Source organism: Cydia strobilella, chromosome 17 (assembly GCF_947568885.1).
Source record: "Cydia strobilella chromosome 17, ilCydStro3.1, whole genome shotgun sequence".
In the NCBI taxonomy this organism is placed as follows: domain Eukaryota; kingdom Metazoa; phylum Arthropoda; class Insecta; order Lepidoptera; family Tortricidae; genus Cydia; species Cydia strobilella.
This window is the reverse complement of record NC_086057.1, coordinates 5,418,023-5,434,263: the sequence shown is the minus strand read 5'-3', so window position 1 is coordinate 5,434,263 and position 16,241 is coordinate 5,418,023. Positions and strand designations below refer to the sequence as shown.

Here is a 16,241-nt window from a genome sequence, read left to right as displayed (position 1 = left end):
GTCTGTTTTCGCTTGTTTTTATTATTAGTTTTGCAACGGTCCACTGTTGCACCACGGCCGGGACTGTTGCCAAACTCTGCGGTTGTTGTACTTGTTGTGCCTTCGAGATTTCACTTTGCGAATCTTCATCGGTGATGACACTGCAATTTCGGCACTTGCGTGCCATCACAAATATCGGCATTCAAACGTCAAAAATCTGTCTCTATCGCCATAACATATCCTTCTCGCCTTATTGGTATGAAAGTGATAAAGATACGCGAATTTAGGTTTTCGCGGTTCTTTTGTAGCATATTATCATGTTTTTTTTGAATTGTACTAATAATGTTCACTCGCTCTGTTGTTTTGGTTCACTGATATTGTCATCGATATCTGTTTACATAGATATCCTATCAATTCTGATCCTCCTCCGTCTGTCTGTCTGTCACCAGGCTGTATCTCATAAACCGTGATAGCTAGACAGTTGAAATTTTCACAGATGATGTATTTCTGTTGCCGCTATAACAACAAATACCTACTAAAAGTACGGAATCTCGGTGGGCCAGTCCGACTCACACTTATCCGGTTTTTATTTTTGTATAGGTAAGTATTATATTTTAATGCAAATAAACTTTTTTCGGTAAGTAGGTACTAGGATCTTGCTTAAATCACGAAGAATCTACGGAATTAATACCTTTTATAAGGCAGTTTATTAATTTCATTCTTAGGTTTCTTATTAAAGTAAAATTAAAGTATGTAGTGACACTGCACTGCGTTCACTAACCTGAATTTTAGTTATACCTAACCTACTTTCTCGATAACAATGAGTCAGTCTCTCTAAAATCAAAACGCAGGTAGCCTGGTACACTATGGGTACCTACAGTTATTTTCTCTTTATTTACTGATTTCGGTTTCAATAACAATAAGCACGAAATTAGTGAAAGTTTAATTGAGCCGATGACTTGCTAATTTTAAACCGAAGTGTAGCTGCAAGGTTTGCATTCAGAAAGCGATGCTGGGTTTTTACAATTGTATTTTCGTCAAGGAGCTGGCCTCCTTGCGCCGTGATCGAACTATTCTTGGAAAACTGGATTTGCCCTTTGCGTATGTTATTTATTTTACAAATTATGCATTGTGGAATATTTACCTTATTGGTTGTGTTGTACGTGTAGCTAGGTACAACACTTTACTCGTACCTTTAAATAATTTATTAAAGAAGCAATTTGACGTGAGATGTATAATATTTGATTCTAATACTATAAATTCCATACTTTCGAATTTGGATTTTTAGTGAATATTATATACGTAGGCCCCATTCGATACGCATCAAAGTCTTCGATCAGGGAAAACATCGTGCAGTACAGCCAGCAAATCCGCGTAAAGCAAATCACACACAACTAGGCGTGATGGCCAGCCTAATTTCCTTCCAATATTATTGAGAGCAGACAATGATACAATACAATATAAACTTTTATTGTAATATCCTGTTTGTTTGTTCCAGGTGTACCTACACAGTTGGCGCTCCGCAGACGAGCTGAACATGTTGGTGGGTGCAAAGGTGGGCGGCGCCACACCGCTGGTGATCGCCTGCAGGAACGGACACTACGACGTGGCCGAGTACCTCATCGAAAGGTGCAAGGCTGACATCGAGCAGCCCGGCTCAGGTGAGCACACGTGACCCTTAAGTAGACCTTATGTCGTTAACGAATATGATAAAAGGGGTCGCCGATGCACCAAGAGCCAGTTGTACCAACTAAATTCGACACACAGATCAACTCAACGTCACATAGCAGTGAACTATGAAATACTTTAAAAGTGGCAGGCAGGACATAAACGTACAGTTGCAGCAACACTGCTCGTATTAAAGTAGCCACTTTAATAAGAGTCAGTTTAATAGGGCCGTAAGTAGCGGCAGTAACCAAAGAGTAATCTAATTACATAATGTAAAATGAATTAGTTTACTCCGATGCCTTCGAAATTTCTTAATCATTGGTTGACGTTGAAGCATGAAGTTTTATATAAAATTAATGATACTTAACGCCGACTGACAATGGTACTGTAGGTTAAGAATGCATCGTAAATAAAACACTGGCAATGACGCGCGTGTGTTGAGCAATCTACATATGATTATTTACCTTACGCTGTGCTATCTACGCAGATTCTCTATGCAACGGCGACGCATAACAATACCCATCGGCCTCTGCAAGTTTCACAAACTATCCGCTGACTAAGCGTTCATTACCTTTGTCTATCAACTATTGTTCACAGAAGCATGCGTCTGCGACGTTAGTTATACGCTTTCCCTGCTTTTCTATACGTCAATAGCTTGGCTTTCTGCCACTGTGGTATGCCAAACAGGAAAATCTTTGCATGTAAAAGTCAAAAGAAACATGTTACTTTGGCACGGCATTTGGTGGATATATTTTCAAATTATATTTTGTCGATATTTTGTTATCTCGTTGGTACAACTGCATTGGTTAACAATATATTGATTTAAACTAACACGGGACTTAATCGCGTAAAAACTTACGTTTATTTAGAAGATGTTAATACAATTCCTCACCAGTCTGCCTGTGGCCACGAACGTAACGTCACGTTCGAAACGTCAGGCCATAAATAAACGTAAGTATTTACGCGATTAATTCCCTTGTTAGTTTAAAATGCATTGGTTACGTTTGCCGGGTTATTCAGTAATGTAAAACCGAGTCTTTGTTATTTACCTGTATGTCTGCTCTACTAAAACACCTGATAATGGCGGATAGCCAACAATTCGCTACCCACCTGAAAATTGCTATTTTCTTTCAGAGCTTTTTAAAATACAATATCTGTTACAGTTTGTTACTTTCACATTGAAAAATATACATAACATAAGCATTTGGGACGCGTACGATAAGCGTCTGCGACTAACTCAAATGCGTGATGAGTCAGTTGTTAGGTAGTTTTCTGGTAGAAGATCAGTTGTATATACCCCAGCATAATACAAATTATTCGCACGCTGCTAAATCTTCAACTAACCATCGCTTAGTTAAACAACAGACTTATTCGAAGAGTGTTCTGGTCAATGTGTTGCTTACCCATTTTGTAGAGCGAGTACTATTTCCCTTCCAGTGACATTCGACGGCGAGACGATAGAGGGCGCCCCGCCGCTCTGGTGCGCGGCGGCTGCCGGCCACCTCCCCCTCGTGCGCCTTCTAGTCCGCGCTGGCGCGTGCGTCAACTCTACCACACGCACGCACAGCACGCCGCTGCGCGCCGCCTGCTTCGATGGACATTATGACATCGTCAAGTTCCTGGTGGAGAGTGGAGCAGGTATATCTAATCTACTGCATATCTGCTAAAATCACCAATTACATGTACCTATGTCTGTTACTCTGGATTGGACGCTGATAAATAAAGCTTATCGAAACGATATGTCGCTCACAGAGAAATCCGGCGCCGATTTGCACGCTGGGAGAACTAGACTGACTATATTTTTGGTTTAAATACGCACCACGGACGACACACGTTGGACACTTAAATGTAGACAAACTGGTACTGCACGTGCGCTCAGACAGTTTATTTTAATTAAACATTTTTCCAAACAAGAAACCTCATATCACAAACAAACCTTACGCTTACTTTCGCTACCCTTCACCACAACTTTCTTTAAAGTGTAAAGAAACTGGTTCACTTCACGCTTTATTTTGTAAAGAAAAAAACACTAAAAAGTCTGTATTAGCGGCTCCGAATCAGCAGCTGACGCACACGCTTGGATGACAGAGAGCTTATCAAAATTTGGTTTATTGCTCTGTTTTGTAAGATAATAAGAATGCAATATTCTACAGAGTATAGCATATTCACATACAATCATATTTAACATGTCCTTTCTCTTACAGACATAGAAATAGCGAATCGGCACGGTCACACGTGTCTAATGATAGCGTGCTACAAGGGTCACATCCGAATCGCCAAGTACCTGCTAGCGCTCAACGCCGATGTCAACAGGAAGAGTGTTAAAGGCAATACTGCACTACACGACTGCGCGGAGAGCGGGTCGCTTCACATACTCAAGATGCTGTTACAACACGGTGCTACCATGGACGTTGACTCGTACGGTAAGTACACCATATTATCGCCGTCCAAGTTTTGATCCGACATTTTTTGCCACCGTCCACTTGGGGAGTACACTCTACAACCTTATTTGATTGGAACAGGCACTAATTTTTACGATAACGACTGCCATGTCACCTTCCAACACAGAAGGGAATGTAGACTTTATTGGGATTGTTCCGGTTTTCTCTCGTTTTCTGTCACCGAAAAGGGAGTGGTAGCTATTAAATGATATTTCGCGCAACAGTTCCAAGAAAGTTATTGAGATACGAGCAGTGGTTCGAATTTCGGTTTTAAAACCTCACGCCTTACCGCTAGGCCCCCAACGCTTCTTAACGCCTGGTAATAAGGTATGTTAACCAACGCACTAAAAACTATGGAAAATGCTTCTGCTCCTTCATGCATGGTCGACTGCTAGGTTAATATCTAAACGTTGGCACTGTTGCCACCTTTCCTACCTGCTCGTAGACAAAACTGTGTAGATATGCCACCACTTCTATGCCAGATGCATTTGGTTTGACTTAAGTGAATACGAGTCAATAGTCATTTTAAGTTTAGTCTCCACGTTTTACGGATTTCTTTTAAACGTTCAAATCTTTACTCTGTTACCATAACATCACACATCTTAACCGCGCGTGGGTGGAAGCTACCCAGACGAATAATTAATTTGTTTGGCATTAACTACTCACGCGATTGATATATTTTATAATTTCGAAGTCTTAATCGTTATTCTTATATATACTAATAGCAACATTTTTAACTAACCATCAGTGCACCTTATGTCTGTGGAATAAGGTACACGAATGTATGGTCATCAATCTAGACGTTGGTTCAGAAAGACGTCATAATAACGTAAATGGGAATGCCTTTGACATCACGCGAACGGCTCATCTTATCGTTTATAATATCATTAATGGTGGAGGCGATGGATTAGTTGGCAAATATTTTATGTAAACTAGTATTTTCTACTTGCATTGTAACTTTCCACTGTGACAAATATAGGTCGTTTTAAATTGGACTTACGATCGGTTTGGTAGTCTGAATTAAGTTAAAGATAAACCGCAAACTATAGAATGGGTAGGCAGATTGATTTTATTATTCGATGTGAATAGTCTAAGACAAATTCGTGCTTTTAATTTGACAGCTTAATATGTAGTATAGAGCTGTACGGCTCTATATATCGGGTGTCCCTAAAACCAACGCCAAGACTTAAAGGGCTTATAGAACAGCTGATGGACTACAATATTAAGCAAATTTACCCTTCATGAAATTCTCATAGTTTTTGAGATATCGGCACTTTTATATACCTTTTATAACCAGGATTCTTATAAAAATGCCGATATCTAATAAAAAAGATTTTCATGAAGGGTAAATTTGCTTAATCTTGTAGCCCATAACCCCTTTCATGACAAAACATAATATGTCGTCGTACATCGCCATCTTGTTCAGTTGTCAAACTCGGGGTACGATTTTTTCCTTATACTTCACATTTCTTCTATAATCAATAACACTGGTACCAAATTACCAATAGGTTAGCAAGGTGTGAAGATATTAAGACTAATCTATTTTTTCCTTGGCTCCCTAGGTATGACTCCACTACTAGCAGCCTCAGTAACCGGCCACACACACATCGTAGAACATTTAATCAACGCAGAAAATGGCCTGGTGACGCGACAGCAAAGGATCGACGCTTTAGAACTGTTGGGCGCCACATATGTTGACAAGAGGAGGGACATGGTCGGCGCGCTTGCGTTGTGGAAGAGGGCGATGGACGACCGGTAAGTGAGAGAGAGACAAAATTAAAGCAGAAGTCTGGTCAAGAAGCTAAGAATTGCCGATTTAGAACTGTTGGGTGACAGAAGAGGGACATGGTCGGACGATAGACGACCGGTAAATGCATGAGAGCTGTACAAGAAATAGTCATGCAACAGAAGATCGACTGCGCCCTTCACCTATTAAGTGAATTTTCCGCTAGGAGCGACGTCCGGATCCGTATGCAATGTGAATTCCTCCATAGGAATCACTTCCCGGCACTCAAAACCTTTCAAATTTAACAAACAGTTCATTTAGGTCTGGCGTAGAAAATCTGTAGGACAATTGGTAAGCCTTCATTTCGGAAGCTAAAATTTGACATAAAATCTGGAATCACATGATCATCATTTTGATTTTCCTTTATCGCATTTTCTCCAGGTTCCCGTCGGACGGCAGCCCTCCAATCCTCAAGCCCAAAGATGTGCCCCGCATTGAGGCGTACGAATGGGCCGCGGAGCCCTGCGACGCTGCCGCCCTGAGGGAATTATTAGCTGACCCCGACGCCATGAGGATGCAGGCGCTAGTGCTTAGAGAAAGAATATTAGGTAAGCCCATGGACAGAAGTAATAATAGGACACCGCTACGCGAAGTAGAAACTGTGACTTCATCACAAGACGATTTCACTCGCACACATACTAACTTATCGTTAGAGTCGTTGTGAATGTGTTCGTGTCGCGCCTAAACACGAGGAAATTTGCGTGTTCCTCGTCTGCCAAATCTAAACCAATGATAATCTTTTGTCCCTATCTGTAGTTTTGACATTTGTGTTTGTTAGAAAGAGACAAGACAAAGGTTTGCTAAGTTTTATGAATAACTCTAACAATGTGTTGCAGGCCCAGCGCACCCGGACACATCGTACTACGTGCGCTACCGCGGCGCGGTGTACGCGGACGCGGGCCGCTTCGCCCGCTGCCGCGCGCTGTGGCACCACGCGCTCGACATGCAGCGCGCCGTGCTGCCGCCGCTCAGCCCGCTCACGCAGTCCAGCCTCTACTCCTTCGCCGAGCTGTTCGCCTACATGCGCGCCGAGCGGGCCCGTCCCCCCAACCGCGGTATGTTTACAGCTTAAACACTAGTTCCAATAAGCTCGACGACCGTCTAAACATGTAGCGCTAGACGAAGTAATGATCTAGATGAGGTAACCGACAAGAAACATTATTGACAGGCGAATGTGATTACAGTGGTTTGTGGAGTAGCTAAACGCGGGAGTACTTCTAAATAAATTAAAAAAAAAAAAAAAGTACTGTCACGGTCGCCATGTAAGGAGTCAAGCAAGAAAAAGTTAAACAACAGAGTGAAAAGCCAAAACTAAGTTATTTGTTAGCGATAGGATTATAATATAGGGTAACTCGTGACTACGTCCATAATTTTAATATATTTTTTGAAACCTAACTTACTACTCCATAAATAATAACTTTAATACAGCAACCCGAAGTAATCAACTATTGATCGAAACAATCCGGTAAAAATATTTTACATCAACATGCTTGTTTTCTATTTCCAGGCCGCATCGTCCCACCCGTCACATTCGAGGACATCGACCCAGTATTCAAAAAGGCTCTTTCAGAAATCCACCGCGGCATGGAGCTACTCAAGTCAAAGCTCAGCATCGACAGGGAGCAGACCTTAACCACTCTACAGCGCGTCTTAGTAATATCATTACACTTAGCAGCTTTACTGGCAAGGCTATTGGAAGAACCGGAGTGTACTGAGGAGGATTCTAGGGCCATACATCAAGCAGTGTATTCGCTGGTCAAGTTAGATATCAAGGTTAGTAGATAATTACAAATATTAACTATCCTACGGTCTTGAACGTCAGTTTTGTAAAGGCTTGGCGCCAAACACATGGCGCGACGCAGCGCCGCGGTGCGACCGCTGCCCATGCTAACAGGTTAGCGACGTCAAACAGACTGCGTCCCGCCGGCATCGGCATCGCGCCCCGCGGACGCGGCGCTGCGTCACGCCGTGTGTTTGGCCAAGCCTTATGGTCCATACAAAATGTATGTGAAAATGCGTTACAATACTGACATTTTTTTAGGGACTTTTTTTATTTTTAAATCGACAGTCCTCGTGATTCAGAGTAGAAATAATCCAAAAGTTGATGGATTTAAAAAAATAAGTAAATAATGGTACACTTTTAAGTGAAGATGGCCAAGTGCGTCATGTCGTCTAGTCCGGTCTCTTACGAGTATGTAACGTGTGTGTGTGTGTGTCAGGTGCGGGCGGGGCGGTCGGCGCTGCACGTGGCGTGCTCGGCGGAGGCGGCGCGCGCGCGCGGCGCGTGGCTGCCGGCGCCCGGCGACGCGGCGCCGTGCGCGGGCGCGCTGCTGCGGCTCATGCTGCGGCTCGGCGCCGTGCCCCACGCGAGGGACGCCCGAGGCGACACGCCGCTCCACCTCGTCTGCAAGGTTACTGTGCCTCTTTATATTGCGAAACCTATACTGGATGTGTGCAATCAATCCTTCAGTCTCCTGCGTCATAGGATCAATCTTTAAAATGATCTTAGGACCGACGTACGCGCTCGGAGCGTGCTTTTCGAAGCCGAGACGTATGGCGTAAGTGTACAAACTGAGTGCACGCTCGAGCGACACGTCCCGCCAGGGGTGCAGTGCGGCGTTCGCGTTAAACAAAGCCTCGGTGCCGCTGTTAAATACCTTGGAGGTTTGACACCAGCCGCATGCGCAGCCAAACCGTTAAATGAGCACCACTGAGGCCATACCCTTAGATTGAGGAAATAATTATTTGATGGCAATGGGTTCTTAATAAAATTACTACCATTAAGATATTGAACTTTAAAAACTGTTTCATTCGAAATGTCTCACCAAACGAGTCCGACACTCATTCAAAAACTCAATTACCTAATAGATAATAATTTGTTACCTACAACGATTAAACTGTTTAATACTTAATAATTAAAATTATACTTAACGTTACCGACGTTAAGCACCACACGGTTAAAGGGACTGCCAACTGCCACCTTAACGCAGCTAAACCCCTGCCATAAAATTTACCATCTTGTGAGCTTTAATCGAAAACTAGAGGACAGTTGTGTTGCTCGCTACAGATAATGGAATCTCGTTGTTATGTATTCCACAGCTAAACCCGTGTCCGGCGGACGTGGTCCGCTCGCTGCTCGAGCACGGCGCGCACATCGACACCGTGAACTACGAGGGCGAGACCCCCGCGGAGATCCTGAAGGCCTCCAACCAGTCCCTCGCCTCCATCGTCAACCCCCTCAAGTACACCACGCTCAAATGCCTCGCCGCGCGCACCGTCAAAAACTACAAACTCCCCTACAGACATGTCGTGCCGCAGTGCTTGCATTCTACCATTATCAACCATTGAGCGAACCGAAGCTGTGAGTATCGGCTACTTTAATGCGGCTCGAATTCTGTACATTGGCAGTCTTTGGAGAAGCTGTATTGACGGGAAGCGTATGTCAGTCCTTTGTCTAGTGACGATGATTCGATGTTTAATAAACCTCGTGACCGGTTACGAACTAGATTTGACCTTATTTGTGTTGAATGTCGATGCACTACAAACTTCCGACGATATTTTCATTTAATTTTGAAGATTATATTGATTGATTGATTTATTTATTTATTGGTAAAATCATTGTTTTACAGGTCAAGATTACAATTACAGTCATATTTATGTACATGTACATAATAACACAATTTGAGTTTTAAATGTATTCACGATCGTACAGGGGTGTTACATTGAATTGTTTTTTACACGACATTTATATTGTGATTTTATTTGTAGTTATGCGTAGATGGTGTGTCGGTGTCTATACATCAAATATACACTGTACATGTTATGTCTCTGAGGCTACTCGACCCACTTTCATAGCGGAGTCATTTGCACCGATTTATCACTGTATTTACCTAATATATCGATTTGAAAATTATCAGATCAATATTTATGATTTATATCTCCACGATGCGGGTACAAGGTTCACATTTTTAGTTCATATTTTATTTATATTAATAGATTTTTGGTTCAATGCAATACTACGGGAATAATATAAAATTACATGACATAATATAAAATTGATGTGATTGATATTGTAATATTTTTATCGTAAATATTTATAACTGTCGCCATGGGTCGATATATAGCTATATTTTAGCTATGTTGTATGTACAGATTTTAATAAATATTAGCGTGGCCGAGACGCAGAAATTATTTAAAAGAACCATGGAAATGTTTCTTTTGAACCTACATTATTCTTCAGTTGTGCTGAAAAGTTCAATAGTTTTCCAAAGAAACAATTAACCGTGACAAACTATGTATATTTTTGTTTGTTGAATGTTATGTGTAAAAAAATGATAAAGCTCAATTTAATTCTGGGTTGCTCAAAATGCACCACAATCGAGGCTACTTATGTGTGAAAAAAAAAACGTTATATTATCTTGTCTTGCCAACGTAGAAACCCGTGTTTATTTGAATATGTCTATTATATTTTGGGAAACATTTGAAACAATTTTGAATGGACAATTATCATGATTAATGTAAAATTGATAGACAACATTTCAATGTATCGTATCAAGTGCTAGCCACCAGCAAGCCAGCGGAATAATTAGTTGCGAAAATATCTACACTAATAACATCTGACAACATCTCTATTGCGCTGACAATAGAGACTTTTGTGAGTAGATACTTTTGCACTTATGCTTTTATATTTTACAATGATTAATTGACGTAAATATCCATGGTCCATACTTGTCCATATTTAGATAAAACTAATTATAATATAAAGAGCGCTTGTAAATGTATATTTCTGTGTGAATTTAATTCCAAATGGGGACTTAAATAAGAGCTATGTTAGAGAAATGCGCATTTAAACTAGTGGTGTAAAGTTGTGGCAGGCCACAACCACCAAGCGAGGACGCTTCATTACTTTTTACGAATTTACATTTCAATTGACGTACATTTTCGATGTCATAATGTATGAAGGTGTCATTTGTATGGTCACTTCGTCCGCATATTAGATGTTGGCGGTTAAAAAGTACGACAAAATGTACGACTTATTCGGTCAATAAGGCAATACTGGGAATTACTACTATTATAAAGATTGATTGTCAACTGACAGTGTTACCTTTTGCTTTAGATTAGAACTTCACAGCTGATTGTTTGTAAAATGTAATGACTTTTTTCTCAACCCACTGCCAAGATTCATAAATGCTTTAGTACGACACTCTCATTGACGATTAAAGAGATATCTCGGAGTCAGTAGTAAGAATCACTGAACATCATTTAACACATTATTAGCTTTAAAATAGACACTCGTCAAATCAAGTCAAAATCAGAAGTGACTAATTATGGTCTACCCAGAACGCTTCTTTCAAAAACTTGTCACACTATGAAATTGTCATGCGAACTTGTTAGTTTTTCTCCATAGATTTCTAGTTTAGACACCTTGGTTGGTCTGACGAGTGTATGAAAAGTCCTTTGTTAGATCTCGGGCCAAGTGATAATCGCTTTTAGAAGTTCTCATTGTAAATGACCGCCGTGCTTACCGTTCGCCAACAGAGAAAAGTACGCCACTCTCTTACAAAAATATTTTAGATACAATTGGGTTATAAGAAAATACTTCAATAATGGATTACTTTTCTCTTGTTACCATGAACGTACTTACCCCGTCTCTTTCACGTTGGAAGAGTAGCGCGTCTGGTTGACTAGTCCTCCTATTTTAATTACATTCATAAATGTATACTCATTTTTTTACATAGTTTAATCAACGAATCATTGAATTTGTAAACGCATTGTAAAAACAAATTAGTATAAGTAGACGATTAGAAATTAATAATGTTGAAATTGGTAATGATTTAATGATTATATTTAGATGGGTCAGCCATTGGAACTGAATGTAGATACAAATGGAATATGATAGTTACGTGTTAGCGCAGTCCATTGTTAATCGTAATGCGCGTATTTCTTATAGTATATTTTGAACTTAGTATACATTGCGTGATTACGTACCTACTAGTTATTTTTTGATGATATTAATAAAAATGCTTTAAAATAATCGCTGTTTTTCTTGAAACTTGCTCCATTGGCCAGTACGAGCAACAATATCAAACAACGAAGTGCGTAAAATATCTGGCAGCATTTTGTCTGTAGTGTGTCATAATATAATTATTTCTGCGTGCTTCCCTGTCGGCCTGCGTAAGGATGGTATTCCATCTGCCCCAAGGGCCTGACACTGATAGAGAAAGATAGTCTTATTGCGATTCCTATAAGAGGAAAGAGAAAATAGCGCCATGCTAAGGTCTTTATCACCGACCGGGCATTTTTCATGGGTTATGGCATCATAGCAAGGAGGCGATGGCGAAATACCGAAATTTATAAGTGAAAGAGAAAAAGGATTATGCTGCCATACATGAAACTGTCAATACATGAATGTCTTTCTCTTACCCCTGATCGCTCGGTTTCATGTCTATAACTACTTGTATATACTATGTCTATGGTCTGCTCCATATTTGCCCATATCTTGGTCCAATGTGTATTTGCGTCTCATATTTTACTTAATGAGAGAGAGAGGGACGCAATGCAAGATATTGCAAAAGACATAAACTGAATTAAACTGTTTTTACCCAACTGCTGCGATGCCAATAAAGGGTAATTGACATTGTAGATGTCGTTGCTTGGTTTTTGGCGTCACGAAAAATGAAAATAACTCCGTATGAAATAGCCATTTGGTATGTTTTGTCTTGTACGGCGGTTTCGCGAATGCAGTATGTTGTGTTCGCAAGAAATGACTGAATAAGGGATATTACTGCTATGTTCTGCCACCAGAGTGCACCACTAGCCTTTTTAGTAAACCATAGAGTAACTTATACAAATTATACATACTGTACCTTTAACAGGTTTTTGACAAGTTTTCAGAGATAATAAAATATGACATTGATGCATCAAGGCGGTTTGTTTGCACTTTGGTTTGCAGTATGGAATAGTTTGCAGAGAACCTACCGGGAAACGCGAATCCGAAATATCGCTATCTGCCTCTTTATCGCTCGAATATGCAATAGTGACAAAGATATTAGATAACGAAATTTCGTTTTTCTTGTTTCGCGATAGACCCTCAGATTGTGGTAGTGGCGCCACCTACACGCAGTTTCGCGTAATATTCCCTATTGTATAATATTGTCTTCGGTTACCGCGATAGTTACTCATGAAATAAAACTATGAAAACGGATTATATCGCGTATATTGAATTTATAATACATCCCGACGTTTCGAACTCTTTACAGCGTTCGTGGTCAACGGGTGACTGAGGAAAAATTACAAAATGCAAAAATACCCACATACTAAAATAATGAACAATCATAGACTACAAACTTTAAGGCTGGTTGTACATGCAAAATCTGTTCATAAGGCTAGTTATACACTATAATTATTTTTCAAGTAAAGATATATATATATACGCGATAAAAAACTATGCCGGCTCCAACCCTACACCACGGACCCGAGAAGATTTAATTCCCTCCTAAATTGTAGGAGGGTATCCCAATATGGGACCGGCAACAAACTCGGCGGGACACATCTTTTCAAAACATCAGAATGTCCAGCATCATCCAACACTACGGTCTCACAGTCTATGTCTCGCTTGCTCCTTTATCAGGTGAAGTACAGGATCCCAAGCTGGTGGTAGAGAAAAGCCATCTTCCCTATTAAAGTTTGGATATTTCTTAATCTCAATGGCCTCGCGCAGCATTCTGGGTATGTAACGCTTCTCCTTGGCAAGAACCAGAGGCTATTCCCTATTGTACTTTAACACCATCTAGTTCCATTTGATTGTACTCTTGTATAGACCCATTCCCTTCAAACGGCATCTAGTCGACGTCGATGGTAAGTATATTGATAATGGTATTCACTAGATGGCGCCATGTACGTAATATTTGTGAATAATATTAATTTTTAGACGTGACTGTACTACTAAATACGGGAGTCCTAGTCCTACAGTTGTTAATCGGTGGAGGCAACAGTGGCAGGCCATGAAAGAGGGTTTAAAATCAATTAAAAACCGGCCAAGTGCGAGTCTGACTCGCGCACGAAGGGTTCCGTACCATTACGCAAAAAAGTCACGTTTTTTGTATGGGAGCCCCACTTAAATATCAATTTTATTCTGTTTTTAGTATTTACTGTTATAACGGCAACAGAAATACATCATCTGTGAAAATTTCAACTGTCTAGCTATCACGGTTCATGAGATATAGCCTGGTGACAGTGGTGACAGACAGACGAACGAAGAGTGGAGTTTTTACCCTTTGGGTACGGAACCCTAAAAAAGAACTAAACTTCATTAACAGGTTATTCATATGGACTATATAGCCCGGCTCAGCTCAGTAGCTGCGGTGGGGCATATTCACTACACAAACGATACGAGGAGAAAGGGTACGTTTATGTTGCTAAAATAAACTACTTATGGTATATTACTAACGGAAATAGACACCTGACATCGAAGATGGAGGATATTTAATAAATTATGAGTCAACTTTCTTCCTTCGTGAATTGATTTGTTTCTTGATATTTTATTTTAGCAAAGAAAGATAAATGCGAACCTAAATCTCTGTACGACGCGGGTAACGAAAACGGCGAAAACCCTCTAATAATATAAAACCCTTGACACTTAACATAGGTAACAACAGCGAGTCCGACCAACCCCGAACACCGTCCATTTGTAAGTATAACAGCACATTCATTTGTCACAATTACCGCCGAAGCGGAATAACTAGCCAGCCCTCTTGTTATCTGCGCATTCTCTTGCTCATACATTTTTATGAGCGCTTCATTTTATCCACCCATGTCTTGGCGATTTAATACGAGCCCAGGTTACGGTGGTGTTTCTTGAATGTGATTGAGAGGTTCATTTGCGCGTTTCGCACTGTTTATAATATATTCGCAATACGCTTTGTCAAAAACGACATTATGTGATTAATCTGTTTTTGTGTAAGCGTTTTTTATTAAATTAAATCTATGTTCGTGATTTATTTCTATCGAGCGAAAGTCAAGAAATCATTTCCGAATCTATGAAGTTACTAGGTACTAGGCCTCAAGATTGCTAATTTTATAAACAATTTTTGAGACAGATATATAGTTAACATGTACAATTTTATGCTAACAAAACCCTAAAACTAAACCTTAAATATAAAAGACTTCCCCCAAATCACCCCCTTCCGGCATGGTCGCAAGGACGCTAGCGGCGTTACCCCTCTGCACCGCCAGACTTAGCCTCTGGGCAAAGAAAGCGCCCGTCCTATGATCGCCTGAGACGCCTATCAACCGAACCGACACTTCCTTTACAAAATTCTTGGTGTCGGTCGACCACGGGCCCAATGTTTCCATTACAAGCGCCGCAAACTCGTACTCATTCGACAAGAACGCGTATTTGCGGCGCTTGATAGTTTGGGCCTGGTCCGCGGCAGTCCCAGGCTTCCGAGCCGACCCTTCCACGTGGGACGGAGCCAGCGTGTCCACGCAGGTGGCGTCCCACGCCAAAGGGCGACCCAGGCTCCAGGGCACGAGCGTGCAGCCATCAGGTCTCTTCCCGTCAGCTGCGCAGAGACCTGACGGCTCCAAAGTCGCTGGGAGAGAGGCAGTGCTGAGGGCGCGGCGGATTAAGTCATTTAAGGTGGCATGCCTGTAAAGCCTGCCAGCGCTCAATCTGCAGTGCAGGCCATGCCGCCCCAAACTGCAAGAGTGGGATTCGCAAATTCGCAGACCCAGGCGAAGGCAAACCGCGATTCGCAGAGCTGATGGTTCTAGAGCGGAGCCCAAGTTTCGTGAAGGGAGCGCGTGCAGCCAATAACCCGATTCTTTTTCCGCCACAGCCATGAGCCTGGCTCGTTCATGGTGGTCCGCGGAATTATGTAAAATAATTTGGTGGTTCCTCTTAACATTAAAAACGTCCCAAGCCGCTTGGCTTGATTTCTCTCTCGGTGCTTGATCGACGGAATGGTCTGCCTCCCAAGCCATTTCCGCGTCCGCCAGGCACGACACCAACACGTTAGCGGTTGCAGGATTTCGAAGAATACCGCCAACGAGGGTGAATGTACTGTAAGCAGACGACAAAAACGCCGGGAGGGCTAGATCTCCCGTCAAACGGATACCGAGTCCACCAAATTTAATCGGGAGGGTAGCCTGAGTCCAACTTGATGGTGTAAAATTGACGTTTAGGATCCTACTAACCGTTTCCCTCAGAATCTTATCGACGTTTGACGTTTTTTTAATAATTTATTAATTCAATAAATAGGTTTTTTTGGGTGGACAAAGTAACCTTATAAGGGCTAAAGTACCCCGACCTTACGGTGTATACTTCTCTACTAAAATAATTTTATCCAAGTTGCGCGATTTGATGT

The 16,241-nt window shown here is 41.4% G+C and overlaps 1 protein-coding gene across 2 annotated transcripts in view; it reads left to right on the top strand.

Moving 5' to 3' along the window:
* The window catches only part of LOC134749031 (protein fem-1 homolog CG6966), an 83,332-nt gene extending 71,424 nt beyond the window's left edge, over positions 1–11,908 (top strand). For both annotated transcript variants that reach the window (XM_063683925.1, XM_063683924.1), the window contains exons 2-10: positions 1,478–1,640; positions 3,085–3,285; positions 3,852–4,070; positions 5,651–5,843; positions 6,256–6,422; positions 6,711–6,929; positions 7,382–7,647; positions 8,094–8,285; positions 8,974–11,908. In XM_063683925.1, coding sequence (XP_063539995.1) covers positions 1,478–1,640; positions 3,085–3,285; positions 3,852–4,070; positions 5,651–5,843; positions 6,256–6,422; positions 6,711–6,929; positions 7,382–7,647; positions 8,094–8,285; positions 8,974–9,222 — 1,869 coding nt within the window. In that variant the 3' untranslated portion in view covers positions 9,223–11,908. The remainder of the gene's footprint in view (positions 1–1,477; positions 1,641–3,084; positions 3,286–3,851; positions 4,071–5,650; positions 5,844–6,255; positions 6,423–6,710; positions 6,930–7,381; positions 7,648–8,093; positions 8,286–8,973) is intronic.
* The last annotated feature ends 4,333 nt before the right edge of the window (positions 11,909–16,241 follow it).